The 16136-nt window shown below is 47.8% G+C and overlaps 1 protein-coding gene and 1 long non-coding RNA gene across 3 annotated transcripts in view; one reads left to right on the forward strand and one right to left on the reverse strand.

Annotated features, from left to right (window-relative positions):
* QSOX1 (quiescin sulfhydryl oxidase 1) overlaps positions 1–7079 on the reverse strand; it is a 38525-nt gene extending 31446 nt beyond the window's left edge. The window contains exon 1 of one of the 2 annotated variants that reach the window (XM_015245659.2): positions 6732–7079. In XM_015245659.2, the coding sequence (XP_015101145.2) occupies positions 6732–6993 (262 nt within the window). In that variant the 5' untranslated portion in view covers positions 6994–7079. The remainder of the gene's footprint in view (positions 1–6731) is intronic. The other variant, XM_072946010.1, reaches the window with a different exon arrangement.
* Positions 7080–7189: 110 nt separating this feature from the next.
* LOC116284825 (uncharacterized) lies at positions 7190–15735 on the forward strand. Its single transcript, XR_012062565.1, has 3 exons — positions 7190–7310; positions 13048–13677; positions 15421–15735. It is a non-coding gene; the product is annotated as an uncharacterized lncRNA (long non-coding RNA).
* The last annotated feature ends 401 nt before the right edge of the window (positions 15736–16136 follow it).

A 16136-nucleotide genomic window follows, 5' to 3' on the forward strand; every position in this document is an offset into this window, starting at 1 on the left:
CCCACAGCCACCCTTACCCACCCAACAAACTTCCGTTTGTCAGGTACGACTCAGTCTGAACAAGATTCTTCCCCAGGAAGAGTTGCCTTCCAAGCGCCAGGCTCAGGCCCTGTTCCTGTTTCTACCACTCGGTTACAAACCTGTCCATCCCTAAGTGTCTCTTCGTTCTCACATCCTCACTGCCTAGCTTCACCACTGTCCTGCGCACAAGAGGTGCTCAGTGACTACTGTCTGAATGAGACAGTCCACTCAGCCCAGGGGCTGCTCTAGTTCTGGAGCATCTTCTCTCAGCCTCAGTCTGTCCTCAGGCCCAGGTAGGGGGTGAGGCTAATGCCAGTCACCTGCCAATGCAGGAGAAGCGAGCTGTCCAGGGGCAGGGTTTTGCCTGGATCACAGCAGAGCACCCCAGGCCTCTGTTCTATGGCTTCTCCCTTGCCTGGAGGCAGGGAGCCCAAGGGAGGATGGGAAACACAGGTCACCCCACACAGCCATCTGGCACATTCCAGGCTTGGCTCCTTTGGTTCTGCACCCAGGGCTCTGGTCACTTTGTTCGGGGAGACCCACAGGAGAGGCCAGCTGTTCTCAAAAGTCAGTAAATCGATTAGACATACGGGTGGGAGAGAGGCAAGTTTGTGTCCCTCCACCAGTGAGGGCCCCTGGCAGCGGCTCTCACAAGGCCAACTTGGCGGAGTGACCAGGGACAGCAGGCCTCAATCGCTCCTGTCCTCGCTGAGAGAGCAGGCACCACCCCTAGGGCCAGAGGGATGACTGGGGTACAGAGACTCCAGAAACAGGAAGGGAGAAGACCGAAAGCTAGTGTCCAGTGAGCGCCGGGCCACACTCTAGGCTTTCACACTCCACCACCCTATTGGGGGTGGCCACCATGTCCCCCACTTTACAAATGACAACAGAGACCAAGAGGTCTCCAAGTTGTCCAAGGGCTACCAGACTCAAAAACCACTTTCTTCCCTCTGCCTCACCAGGGTCACACGCTACCTTTATATTTTTGCTGTTTGCTCCAACCACAACCTTTCCAGTGAGAGAAAGAATGGTATAAACAGTCTTATCTTCTAGTTACATACCATTCTCTGTAACTCACAGCAGTCGGTCAGGATCACAGACTCAGCCCTTTCTTAGATGAGGATGATACCACGCACACGGAGGGTTTACCGAGTGCCTAATTTACGTAGTTTAGTGCCTGCAGCTACACTGTGAGGAAAGTAAGAAGGAATTTTTCCTTTGCCCGGCTTTCCTGGACTGTAAAATAGAGATCAGATAACTGTGCCAAAGGCACATAACTAATCAGCAGTGAATGTGGGATCTGAACCCAGGATTTGAGCCTCCCTGCTGGTCTCAAGAGGGCCCGGGACACAAAAGAGAGAAGCTCTGTTGCTTCCCAACCAGGAAACTCAAGAGGCGGTGGGTGGGGTGGGCGTTAGTAATGGGGGACGAGGGGGAGCTAATGCCTGGGAATTCTCAGCCCCTGGCTCCTGGAAGGTCTTCGATTCCTCTTTATGCCTTGATTCCTGGGACCTCTGTGGAACAGAACATGCCTCCTCTTACCAGCCTCAGCCCCAGGGAGAGGTGGAGGGGGAGACTGGGGCCAGTCAGGTGCTGGGAGAGTCTTGGCTGAGGAATGTTTCTCAGGAATATCAATGTCAATACCTTAATGAGCCATAATGACCTACAAAGATCTGGTCCGACACTAATCACGGCGGGCCTGACTATTCATCATGCTAACAGTACCGGGAACAGAGAGCACCCTTATCTGGGCGCTCCACTGCTAAAGCAAAGCTGCATTTCAAACGAAGTGCACTGCTGTCAAAGAGGCACAGAACTGGGTGAGAGAGGCTTTTTAAAGTGACTTACTACCACAGCCTGCACGCCTGACACCAAAAGAATCAGCAGTCTCTGGGGGAGGAAAAACTTTCCTGGTGCAATTACTGCCCCGGCGAAGTAATCTCTCCACTGGCAACAGAGTAAATGAGCAAATGGAGGGGGGAGGCAGGGAGGCAAGCGTAGGTGGGACAGCTGTGGACTTTGGGGTGGTGGGGGAGGGGACACGGTGATGAAGGGGGATGGGATCCTGCTGGAGCCAAAGGCAGTGCCCCCACCCCCACTCACAAGGCCAGGAAGGGGCACTAGACTCAGAGTCACAAGATTTGCTTATAGCTATTAGTGGTCAAAGCACCATCAGCTCCACATGTCCCCTCTCTGGGCCTCAGTTTCCCAGGATGGAGGTCTCTCAAGTCCTATCCAGCCATCTCTGACAACCACTCAGGTGCCGGATGGCAAAACACACTTGCCAAGAAGGGACGTGAGGCCTCTGAGCATTAAGCAGCCTGGTCCTCTGCTAAGGCAGACACCGGACCCTCCCCAACCACCAAGAACCAGTAGGGTTGAGAGGTGTCTCTGGGAACCCTCCCGGCACAGGGAGTTGGCCAGTGCTACACCGTCACCATATCCCTTCCTCCTTGTTGCGGGCAGGCTTCTGGGCAGTGAGGTCATGACATGGACAAAATGCCTTCCCTACCCCTCACACCCGGCTGACACCCCAGGTCTGAGTCAAGAGGAGCCACAGCAATAGCAGAAGGCCTGGTTACTCACAGCCTCGTCTGGAATCCCTCAAGGCTCACAGCATCGGTCTGCCTGAGTGTTCAGTGGCTGCTACCCTGGGCCAGGCCCTGTGCCAGGACCGCAGGGGTACAAGCAGGAGAGGTGGACCACGCCCTGGGAAAGAAAGGGGGGCAAACCCACACTGCTCACTGTCACTCAACATCCCTGCCTTACAAATCTCATCTCCACGGCTCTGCGCAGGCCAAAACTTCTCCCACCTGGAGTATCCTTCCTCCTTCCCCACCTCTCCACCTGCCCAGGCTCTGGAGAGGCAGAAAGCTGGGCTCTAGAACCTCCTCCAGCATCTGTGTAAACTTAATCAAGTTACTTATCTGTTAAAAAAGGCTATCTATTGCTCAGATGTTTTTCATAAAGATTATATATAACCGTGGCCTATAAAGGCCCTTGGCTCAGTGTCTGGCGTAAGGCAAGTGTGTAGTAAGTAACTCCCTGGATGAAGGCCTTTGGTGACCAGGCTGTGACTTTCTCCTTCCCTGAATTCCCACAACAGGAAATGGCTGAGCTAACTTCTTTGACCCTTTTCAAACACAGCTTCTCATTGGTGTCAATTTCCCTGCTTTGTGATGCGTATTTACTCAATAGTAATGTAAACAATGCTTTGCACAAAGAGGTCACTCAACAAATATTTGCTGATTGATTAGCAAGTGAAGAGGACTGAAGGTCTAAAATGAACACAATCAATTTCCCAAACATATTGTGAGGCAGTAAGAGCTGCTCTGGAATAGGAAGGGGTGAGCCAGGTCATCAGAAACAAGTGCTGGGCCCCAGGGTAACAACTGCCCCAGAGAACCTAGCCCACAGCTACTGAAGAAATGAGCCCTGGCCAGCCAGATTAAATGAGGCCAGCTGGGCAGGACTGCAAAATTCTTCTCTCCCCCCATAACCTTCCATCGTCTCACAGCTCCCACCCAAGATGCTCATACTAACGGCAGAGAGCAGGGGCCACAAGCCCATGGTGGTGTGAGGGCAGCCCTCTGCTGGCCCTCAACCAAACGTTCTCAAGGACCCTCAGAATGCAGAGATGTTGATGGGTCTCTCCAGGAAAACACCCCTTGGATGAGAGTGGAAGCATTCCTTATCACTGCAGGCCAACATCAGAGCTGGCCAGTGCCCTCCCCCGACATCATCTTGCTCAGGGGACTGACACCCCAATGGCTCATGGGAGACCTCCAGTTTTTACCTAAACCTCCCATTTCTCATGGGCTGTGGTTCATCTCCACAGACATTTTCCTTTGAGGTTAAGTTTTAATTTTGCTTTTTTTTTTTTTTGCGGGGGTAGGGGGACTGTCATTCCATGCAATGGGGAGAAGACTCCTTTGGGAAGTGGCAAACCTCAAGCAGGAGCAGGTTGGGTCAGTACCTGGATGTACAGTTCATTGGAAAATTCTGGGTTGCAAGAGGCCAAACTCATGAGTCAGCTGTAAGCTAATCTTTCTGTCCAGCACTCTCCAGATACAAGAATCTTCTAGGTTGAGTCCATCAGCAGCCATTAAGGACCTCTTATGGCCTCAAAGTGGAAACTGATCTAGGGATTTTTATGATGTTCAGGCCCACAGTGTCCCTTGAACACCTAGGTGTTTCAAGTCCACATTCTTCCTACCTCCTGCCCTGATCAGATGTGTTGACATCACTGAAATAGTGTGAAGAGCTGCTGAGAAATGGCACATTCAGGTGATGGGACCAGAGAGGCATGCAGACAAACGTCACCTTGTAATTTGGAGGGAAAGTGGTTTATCAGTTTTGTTTAAAAATAACTTATCGATGCTCAATATCTCTAATTATCAGAGAAATGCAAATCAAAACTATAAGAAGGTTCCACCTCACACTGGTCAGGGTGGCCATCATTAAAAAGTCCACAAACATTAAATGCTGGAGAGGGTGTGGAGAAAAGGGAACCTTCCTCCACTGTTGGTGGGAATGTAATTTGGTGCAGCCACTATGGAAAACAGTATGAAGATTTTTTTTTAAACTCAAAATAGAGTTACCATATGTTCCAGCAATCCCAATCCTGGGGATACATCTGGAGAATATTCTAACTCAAAAAGATACATGCACCCCAATGTTCATAGCAGCACTATTTACAATAGCCAAAACATGGAAGCAACCTAAATGTTCATCAACAGATGACTGGATAAAAAAGATGTGGTATATATATATATATATATATATATATATATATATATATATATACACAATGGAATACTACTCAGTCATAAAAAAGAACAAAATTATGCCATTTGCAGCAACATGGATGGACCTAGAGATTAACATACTAAGTTAAGTAAGTCAGACAGAGAAAGACAAATATCATATGATATCACTTATATGTGGAATCTAAAAAATGATACAAACGAACTGATTTACAAAACAGAGACAGGCACACAGACATAGAAAACAGACTTTAGGTTACCAAAGGGGAAAGGAGGGTGAAGGGATAAATTAGGAGTTTGGGATTGACATATACACACTACTATGTATAAAATAGATAAAACAATAAGGTCTTACTATATAGCACAAGGAACTATATTCAATATCTTGTAATAACTTATAATAAAAAAGAATATGAAAAAGAATATACATATCTGTATAACTGAATCATTATGCTGTACACCAGAAGCTAACACAATATTGTAAATCAACTATACCTCAATTTTTAAAAAAAGTCACACACAAAAAAATAACTTTCCAAGACCATATGGCTAACAGATGGGTACATTTCTTCATCCAGCCACCTGAGGAACCACTGCGCAAACTGCTCAAGGGAAGAGGTAGCCTAAGTTTGAAAACCAACATCTACAAATGCCCTGCTCTATTGCAAATAGCTGGGTTTATCAAGCGCACAGCAGGGGAACAATGGTTCCAGTCCTCCTCTCTTCAGGAAGAGGCCAGTTCCCTAAGATGCCCACAGTCCTCATTCAGTGACCACTGAAGGTCAGAGTTTAGCACCACAATCAGGAAGCAGCTCCATTCAGAGGCAGCAAATCAGAAGCAAACCACTACCACTACACCACACCTGCCCCCCAAATACCCAGTACCTGGGCTAGGCAGATGTATGTCACCACAGGGATCTTTAACTGGGGAAAGGACACTCTGAGATAATGTACGTCAAGGAAGGTGTCTGATGTATCATATAGTAAGCACTCAATAAATACTGATTATTATTGTTGCCATATTTACTCAGCTCCAAATGTTATGTTTTTTAAAATGCTAACATTTCTGTAATATAGTACACTTTAAATCTCTATACATCTATTAGTGGTCGTCTTTTCCCTCTACCTCTCAGGCTTTTAGTAAATGAACGGTGGGGCTCACAACTCTTAGAATCTCTTAGAATCAAGGAAATACGGTATTAGTGGTCAGGCCAATGAACGGGGAAATGGAGCAAGGGCCAAACACCTGAGTTGCGCCTCTGGGTTCATGGGGTTAAAGCAGAAGGATCTGAGAGGGCGCATGGACGCAGCGAAGACGGAGAAGGGTGTGACACAGAAGCAAAGGGGCTGGAGGCAGGAGGTCAGGAGAGGCCTGGAGTCGAGTCAGGGAAACTCTGTCTCAAAGACAAGGCTGAGAAAGGAAGTCTATGGACCAGCTGGGTCAACTAGGGGTGGAGAAAGAGGCAAGGGAGTAGGGATAGGGCAACGGCGGAATAAGTATCAGTTCCTTTTCTCTCCAGCACTGATCTCACCGCAGCTGGGGAACTTGGTAGGAAGGGGGACGGCCACAAGGTTGGACTAGAGGAAGCCATAAGGTGTCAGCGAGGAGGAACAAAGGAGACCACGTCGCAGGGATGGGGCAGTAAGCCGGCAGAGGAGTGACTAGAAAAGAAAAGCAGGTCTGGGTACCCAGGCCGCGGAAATGGGAGAGAAACTCCGGGCACTGGCCAAGGGGAAAGACAGGGAGAAGCAAGAGCTAAAGATGGAATTAAGAGCCGCGAAACTGGGCGGGGGAGGGGGAGAAGAGGGGGGCAGAGAGGAAGACAGGCGGAGGTGATGGGCAAGGGAAAGCGGGCGGTGCCGGAGGGGCCTCCGCCGGGCAGGTGGGGGCATCTGTCCCCGTGGGGCGAGGGGAGCGGGCCTCCCTCGCCTCCCGCTTCTCACCTTTGACGTCGTCGGCCAGCGCCTTCCACGTCGGGGCGAAGGCGATGCAGTGTCCGCACCAGGAGGCGAAGAACTCCACCGCCCAGGCGCTGCGGGAGCCCTGCACGGCGCGGTGCACGGTGTCCGCCCGCAGCAGCGTCAGCGGGTCGGAGGCCGAGTAGAGCGCCGAACGCGGGGCCGCGCCAGCGCCCGGTACCGCCAGCAGCAGCAACAGCAGCAGCAGCGACGGCGGCGGCCCAGAGCCGCGGCCGCAACACCCCATCCTCGGCGACTGCGCCCACCACCGCGCACAAGTTTCGGATGAGTTGGTGTCGGGCGGCTCCGCGGCACCTCCTGCCCCCGCCGGGAGGCGGAGCCACGTGGCCCCGCCCACCGCGGGCGGGCACCGCCCCTGCCCCGCCCCGCCCGCCCTCCTGTGGGCGGGAGCTGGGGCCCGGAGTTCCCGGCCGGCGGCGAGCGCCCCCTTCGGCGTCCGCCCAGCCGTCAGAGCCAGGCCGGTTGCCGCCTCGGCGCTAGTAGCGAAGGAGCGCAGCCCAGGGGGCGCAGCCCGGGACCTGGAGCCCACCCGCCTGATGAAAGGTGCGAGACGTCCGCGGGGCAGAGCCCGGGACCCGCGTTTCGGCCGCCGCTGGGGACTCGGGGAAGTCGTTTGGCTTCTCACAGGCCCCGTATCCAACGGACAAAGAGTCCGTTGGAAGATTGGACCGATTTATGCTGTCCTAGGGAAGTTCTGGGGATCCCACCAAGCGATAAGATGGTGTGAATTAGAAGCCTGTGGGAGAGGAGAGGGACAGGTGCAGTCTCTGAGTCTGTGACCACGGTGACCCCACGGGAATCAGATGTGTCCACCCCTGGAGGCCTGTGACCGTCCAAGGAGAGCATTATTTCAGGGCTTCCTAGTCATAGATGAGAATCCCTCTTATTTTAAGCTGGGCTGGATTGGCGTGGCCATTGTGTGGAATCAGGGTTTCCTCAGCACACAAGTCTGGCCGCCCTAAGGTTGTTAGAACGAGCCCTCCAACTGGGGCTCCTAGCAGCCCAGATCCCCCACAGTTGACTCTCCAGCCTACTCACAGAGCTCCATATATTCACTTACGTGGCGCTCTCACAAGTAAACTGATAACTGATCTTGCGTTCATGTGTACTAAGGAGTTAATGTTTAATTTTCCCTGGTCGACCTTGTGTAGCTCCAAAGCTGAGTTATTTTAAGGGGATCAGGCTTTCCTCAGAGGACTATCACAAGTGATCTTTTTTCTGGTGTCTTCTTCTGGATTAGCCCACCTCACCTGTAAGCCATCTGAGACTAGATTTGCTATTCATTCAACATTTACTGAGCGGTCTCTTTGTGCCAGGCACTGTTCTTGGTACTAAGGATAAGGCAGTAAATAAAACCAAGTCATGGAACTTACATTCTAGTGGGTGTAGGGATAGAGAGATGATCCGCAAGTAAATGTAGCTCTATGGTGACAAAGGCTATGAAGAAATATACAGTAGGGTAAGAATAGAGTGACAGAAGAAGTGATATTTTATTTTATACAGGGAGGTCAGGGATGGGCCCATCCCTCATATTTGCAGGGCCTGGGCCAACAGGACAAATGGAAGCCCACATATCATATGTCCACATATTTAAAAATTATAAACCAAGTCACACTGTTATGTTAAATTCCTATCCTTTTATTTTGACAGGTATACCTTCATAATAATATGGAGGGCCAGATTTAAGTTTAGAATTCTTGGACTCTCCTAAGATGTGCACTGGAATGGGGCCACTTAGGTGGTAACTGGTCCCTGGCCCTCAACTTAACTGCTGCTCTTTGCACCTCAGCTGTATCCCACACTTCAAGATGCCTGCACCTGTAACATCCCTGTCTAACATCTGAGCTCCTTTCACATCTACCCCAAATAGCTACTCCTTGGCTCCTCAAGAGGACAGATCTTGGGAAAAGCCTGATACAGTCACTAGAAGCTGGCCTGGTGCTATTGGGGCAGTGAAGTTTAGGGTCTCAGGTACCAGCAGTATGATCTAAGAAGAGGAGATAAACAGGAGCTTTGGGTGGGCGCTTCCCCTTGGCCCGTGGGCTTCTAGCTCTATGGAAAGGGACATGGCTGGAAGAGAGCTGGAGAGCTCAGAAACCAAGGCAGAGGCTCCTCTTGCTCCAGTCTTAAGGCAGTTCTAATGACATAACATTTGCGCCAAAGACCCAAATGAAGAATGGGAGGGAAACTTGTGGTGATCTGGGATAAGAGCATTCCAGGCAGAGATCTGGAGGTTGGTGCTTTTGCTCCCTTCATGCATTCATATTCTCTGTGCCAAAGTCTTGAGCTCCATAAAGAAATTACATATCGACCAGTTAGTACCTCCCCAACCCGGATGCTGTGTGCTCCTGCCTGAGAGTCAGCCCCTGTACAGCTTCTGCCTCCCACTTCCCTCACTCCTAGCAGGCCTGGCCTGGGGTCATCTGGATAGATAGTCCCCTAGCAACCTTAGATTCCAAGGATTGGAAGTACTCCAGCAGCTAGATCACGTGCCAGTAAAGGTCAGGTGCCTTCAGTTGTGTCTATTGTTAAGCAGTGTTGTAGTTACCTTCCCCAGGGAATTCCCTGGGAGTTAAGGGGACAATGCTGAATGTGCAGAGCACCTGGCAAGGACAACCCACGCAAATGCACAAAGATTTGCTTGTTCACACATCTATATCAGAACATCAGAAATGGGAAAGAATACAAACGACCTGAATGGAGTAGATAAAGTTTCTTGGCAAATGGGGCCAAAGAAATTAGCACTGAGAGTTGTAAAACGTGGGGCTTCAGTATCTCAGAACAGCAATACAGGGATTTTCAACTTGAAGTCTTGGAAGTCTGTTCGAACAGAATCTTAAAAGGAGTCTTAAAGAGACAAAAGCAAGCTGAAGGCTGTGACCTACGGCAATATCCACTTTCTGTGGTCCATGGAGCTTCTTGGGAACCTCAGGACTCCCCAGGCCACCATTCGAAAACCACTGGTCTAGAACCGAAAGCAGAAAACATAAATATCACAACTTCCCTGCTTGCCTTTCCAGGAGCTCCCTGGGATAAAAGGTGGCAGAGGAGGAAATCTACTCAGGAATGAGGTGTGGAGGGGGAAGATGTGCTGAGGAAAGCAAGCATTAAAAATGGGGCAAAGGGGGACTTTGGAATTCCTACTTAGGTCCCCTGTTGCTCTTCCTGCATACAAGCTGTAGGAAAGTAAGCCAAGATAAATCAGATGAGAGAACAAGAACAATATTGACTAATAGTTTGCACCTACTGTTCTGAGCACTTATTAGATGTTGCTCATTTAATCCTCACACCAACCCGGAAGTTGAGAGTGTCATTGTCCCATTTTTACAGATGACCGAGTTCCAAGAAACCCTGTTGACTTTCCCACTTGTGAATCATTTGTGTGTTATAAAAAAGAGGGAATTTGGGAGTCTGTCAACCAAAAATGAGATAGATGGTAAGAGGAATGCAGTTCATACACCAGTACAGATAATTATGGTGAGCAACAGAATAGTGTTTGGTAAAATGTGTCAGCTGGTAGCAGAGCATTAGATGACCTTCCACCTCCTCATTAGCACCGAGGATCAGAGGGGGGTGTGTGCAGCTGGAAGGCAAGTGCCCAGCAGCGGAGAAGGGGTCTCTCTGCTTTGTCCCTTCAGAACTCACCTCTTGGTCTTCCAGATGAACCTTTCCATAGCTGGGGTCAGTTAGAATATCAATTCCGAAAGTCAGAAGAGAGTAAGAGTCTGTACTGTTAGATATGGCAGGAAAGAGAAGGCACATTCCAAAGGCTGCTGACGGGAATTTAATGGATGGACTATTTACAGAGGGGTGTGCAGGGTAGAGGGAACTGACAAGAGATGTGAGGTCCCTAATGACTGAAAACCGGAAGAAGTCCTTTGAGCACACCTCCACGGAGGAGGCAAGGGGAGCGAACTGTGTGGAAAACCAGTGGGAGCTGAAGTCGGGGAAGAGGGGCCACCCAACCTGAGCCATGACCGCAAAATGCCACCACTGCCAAGGACACAGCAGGGAGGAGAGCAGGGAGGCACCGGGAATGTCTCACTTCCACCTCCGGCTCCTCCAGTCCTGGATGTCTTGCCAGCGCCTCCCACTGGCCAAACCCAATCAGATCTAGAGGTGAGAGTGCACTGATTATAGTCCACAGAAGTGGGCTTCCAAGACAAAAGGTGGGGTAGAGGAGGATGGAGAATGCAGAATACTGTATCCAAACTTGGGCCCTTCAAGACCTTGGAAATGAGAATGGAAAACATGAAAATCCTTGATGGTCCTTCTCTGAGTCTCCTGGGTGGGAGCAGGGAACTAGAAATCTACGCGCCCACCAGAGAGCCAGCACAAGAGAGCTGCTAAGCAGTTCCTTCCAGCTCCTCATTCCTTCCTGTTCACACTCAGTCCAGTTGTCTTATTCTTTATCTGTCGAGGAGACTGAAGCCCAGAAAGGTAAAGGGACTTGCTCAAGGCCACACAGCAAGGTGATGGTGGAATCCATTTCTGTCAGGCTTTCCAACATAGCTATTGAAGTACTGGGAACCTCAGTGCAAGGGATATTTAGGGCAGAACCCCATGTTCAGGTAGAGCGTCCCTGGTCCCCAGGTCACTTGTTGGCAATTCAAAAGGAATAGGCAATCCTCCCTCAATGTCTCTCATACCCTGTGCACTTACCCCCTTCCCCACCAAAGACTAATTCTTTAAAGTGGAATGAAGCTATGAGGCTGTACAGTCAAGGCCTTCTTGTCTGGGCTCTCTGGCCAATACCAGGAGTGAAGCCTTTCGGGAACCTGCAAGTCATCAAATGAGGCCTGAAGTCAAAAGCAAGAAGGCCACATTGCTGGGGTGCTGGGGTGGAGGGTGTCCAATCTTCCCCGTAGGAGGCTTCAGGGCCCTGCCAGCTTTGTGATTCTGTGAGATTGATCTGGGGGAACTTTAGGCTTCCAGAGTAGAGGTCCTAATTTTAAATAGTTCCTGCCACGACTTAAGGGTGTCTCCTGGAGTTCTTGCATAGCCAATAAATGTACATAACTATAAAGTATAACACTATTTCTGTGAAAGGACAGAGTTTATACACTTTATACATATGTATGTATAAAACAGGAGCATTCTCAGGATTTGCCTGAAGAGAAATATAACAAGGTCAGCATGTCAGTGGCTGCACTATGCATGTGGGTGCGGAGGGAAAGGGGTGGGAGGAGCAGGGACAGGTTGGAAGTGGGCCATCAGCTGAGGCTAGGATGGGGACACTTCTTCCCCAAAGCCACCAGTTTTGGAACTTGCTTGGAAGGTGCTGGGGTGTGGTAGTTGAACAGAGGTTATTTTAAGTGTGGAGTTCTCATCTATGAATGCCATGGTGATCATATCTTATTCATCTGTGGTTCCATAAGTCCTCAGACCAGTTTTACCAGTCCAAGGGTGAAAAAATTTTTTTCATTTTGAAATTATGTATTTCTTAAATATTTCTTTTGAAAATGAAATAATTAAGAGATGAATAGAGCACAGAAAATTCTTAGAGCAGTGCAACTACTCTGTCAGATACTATAATGGTGGATGCATGTCATTATACATTTGTCCAACATCACCAAGAGAGAACCATACTGTAACCTGTAGACTCAGTGTTATGATGTGTCACTGTAGGTTCATTGATTGTAACAAAGGTACTGCTCTGGTGGGGACACTGGTAATGGGAGAGGCATGTGTAGGGACGGGGGTATGGAAGAACTCTGTACTTTCTACTTAATTTTGCTGCCAACTTAAAACTGCTGTAAAAAATAAAGTGAATAAAAAATGAAATAATGATGATAAAGGACAGGTAACTTAAAAAAATTATACTTAATAGAAAAATCAAATTTGGTACCCTATTTGATCCCTGAAGTATTTTGGGAAACATTGCTGGCCTATGACAATCACAAAAAGAGTTTATGAGATTGACTTGTTGAATGTGTAAAGCTCAGGCCACACTTGGCTGGCTCTTGCCGTCAGAGTGAGAGCCTTTCTAGTGCCAATTGCCCACCTGCAGAAAGACATTTTCCACGATCTGGAATTCAGAGCTTGGGTGAAATGTATAGAGGGCATTCAACTGTCATGGATCTGAGCAGAAAGCTAACAGCAATCACCTCCCAGTTTGGAATTACTGAGGCTTACTATGGACCAAGCACTGCGCTAAGTAAAGGGGCTTGGGGTGGGGGGTATGGGGGTATATGTCGGCGAATAACACCCCTGTGTCCCCTCTCAAGTAAGGAACAAACGTAAGAAACAAATAGACTAGAACTCCTCCACTTCCTTACAGATGAAGCTGAATGGAGAATGTGGCTTAGACGTGCTTCCACAGAGAATCCCTAATTGAGCATAACCGCCAACTGCAGGCCCTCTCCGCAGGGGCTGCACCTGTCTGGGGAGCCGGCTGAACAAATGAGGAGACACCAGGAGGCACCTGCCCGCACGCTGGCGGGTCCCAGGGAAGGAGACCCTGGCAGGGACTGAGCCACACTGTTGATTGAGTGCCTTTCCCCAGGTTTACCGATTAAGGCCCCTGTCCTCCCTCTCAGCAAGGTGAGTGAGGACCAGGGAAAAGCCAGGCGTGTCGTTCCTTGGCTCGTTCTCTTTCAGGGAGGGGATGGAGTGGAAATCCCACTGTCAACCCTGAGTGTTTTGGATGTTTTATCTCACTTAATCCTCAGAACTATCCTATGATGTTGTGATCTCCACTTTGCAGACCTGGCCACTGAGTTACAGAGAGCTAAATAACTTGCCCAAGTTCACACAGCTATAAGAGGGCAGAGCTCGATTTCAGCACCAGATCTCTGTGTCTCCAAAGCTCGTGCTTAACCGCAGATCTGCAGTGGCCTCCAGGATGTCCTGGATGGAGTCCCTGAGACCATGCCCTCCAAATTCAGCAATGGTGGTCAAAATGGCTAAGGTACATACCACAGTTCTATATCTATAAATATATCTTACAGCTGTACCTGTGAAAATGTCTACAGGCCTAGGAAGGCCACCCTGGCTCCCACATGAAGGGTGAATCATAGGACCCTGCTCTTAATGCCTTATAAACCATCCTGAAGTTGTCCCTGCGCACAAAGAAATTTAGTACATGTGTTAAAACTGGAAATCTGAATGTCTGAAGCCCAGCTGTCGGTACAGGGTCAGCTCTAGCTATTGTAGGGGTTCAGGGGTTGCTTTTCTCTTTCTTGTCATATAGCCGTTAAAATAGTGAGGTGGACTTACGTTAATGACACAGAAAGGTACCCAAGATAAATTAAGTGAAAAAAGCAAGTGGCAGGACAGTATGTATCACATGATCGTGTTTGTGTAAATATTTCAAAGATATGCATGCATATACGTGCATTATTCTTAAATAAATGTGCCTCTGAATTTATAGAAAACCTTTGGTTAACTTACCAGAATTGCCTGTTGTATTACCTCTTGGGTGGCCATGGTGGGAAGGAAATTTTTTATGTTGTGACTGTTTTATTTGAAAAAATTTTTCATGCTCATAAATTCACTTTAAAAAAATCAACTTTACTGAGGTATAATTTACACACAATAGAATTCACTCATCTTCAGTGTACATTTCAATGTGTTTTAAGAAATGGTGTGTACCTACATAGCTAACAGTGGAATCAAAATAGAGAACATGTCTGTCTCCGCATAAAGTTCACTTGTACACTTTAAAGTTCAGCCTTCCTACCCCCGCACCCCCTAGCCCCAGCCCCAGGCAACCCCGGATCTGCTTTTTGTCACTATAGTTTAGTTCTGCTTATTCTAGAACTTTATACAAATGGGACCATACAGACGAAACTGTTTTGGTTTTAGCTGGTTTTGCTCGGCATAATGTTTTGAGATTCATTCTTCTTGTGGCATTTCCTCAAAAAGTTCAACACAGAGTTTATCCATTTTTCATTTTTCAGTTTTATTAGGTAGAATTGTTACAGTTTGACTGCACATGTACAATATATTGTGTGTAAATACATATACACAATATACTGCACATATTTTTAAACTTACATATATGTACTGTTTATTGTTTCTAAGAACATTTAGAGCCTTAGCTTTCTTAACTTACATAGTTATCAAAGGAATAATTGCCAAGATAGATCCATTTATCATTTGATGGACATCTAGGTTATTTCCACCTTTTGGATATTGTGCATAATGAACATTCATGTGCAAGTTTTTTTATATGAATTTTTCAATTCTCTTGGATATATTCCTAACAGTAAAATTGCTAGGTTATATGGTAACTCTATGTTTAACTTTTTGAGGAATTGCTATATTAAGTCTTTAATTAGAAAAAAATCACCTAATTTTGTTTCACTTTTTCAAAATTGTCTTGGCTATTTTAGTCCTTTGCATTTCTTTTTTTTATTATTATTGAGGTATAGTCATTTTACAATGCTGTGCACAATTGTTGAGCACAATTTTTCAGTTATACATGAACATACATACATTCATTGTCACATTCTCTTTTTCTGTGAGCCACCACAAGGTCCTGTTCCTTTGCATTTCTAAGTGAATTTTAGAATCAGCCTGTCAATTCTAAAATTTAAAAAAAGCTTGCTGGAATTTTGTTTGGGAGTGCATTGCATCTATAAATCCACTTGGTTTGCTACATTTTAATTTTTTTTTTAATTTGACTTATTTTCCAAACAATGCTTTCTAGGTGGGGTCAGACTCGTAGCTAGGAAGCAAGGACTCCAGGCTGAATTGCTGAAACCTTTTGCAACATCTTCAGGGTTAGAGTGAAGCAATTTCAAGATAGCTCGGGCAGTAAGACAGGCCCGCGGAGCCTGGAGTAAGCCAGTGGAAGCCTTCTGTAATCATGTCTGCTTTGTACATTTATTACCTCATTTGTTTGCTTGCTGTTAACCCTCAGAATTTTAGTCATCTTTGAAAATTCCAGCCTATCGAAGTGGTGCTAAGAGTAATGTTTAGTCCAGGACTATGAGCTGAAGCCAGTGTGGTGGGTGTAGCTGCAGAGGAAGCAAGAGAATTTCAAGGGGATGTCAAAACTCAGAGGAAAAGGATCTGAGCCTCTCGGTCAGCTTTTGAAAGAGCTGCCTGAGATTCTGGGACTTGTCTGAATGAAGGAGCACCTTCGGAGGATTCTTGGTTATACCCAACAAAATCCTAAACTGAACTAACTGAAGCAGGAAAGGGGCATCGATTGCCTCATAGAACCAAGTCAAGGGTAAGGCAAAGCCATACCTGACCTCAGAGACGCCGTGACACCACCTGGCTCTGCACTTCTAGTCTCTGTACGTCAGTTTTATTCTCTCAGCCAGGCTGCTTCCACAAGTTCAGAGCTCTAGTCGTTTGCTTTCGTCTTTGAGGTCAGAGGGAAAAAGACAGAACTTCTCTCCCCCACCCTAGTGTGAA

The sequence above is a fragment of the Vicugna pacos genome, chromosome 21, assembly GCF_048564905.1.
Source record: "Vicugna pacos chromosome 21, VicPac4, whole genome shotgun sequence".
NCBI classification, from domain to species: domain Eukaryota; kingdom Metazoa; phylum Chordata; class Mammalia; order Artiodactyla; family Camelidae; genus Vicugna; species Vicugna pacos.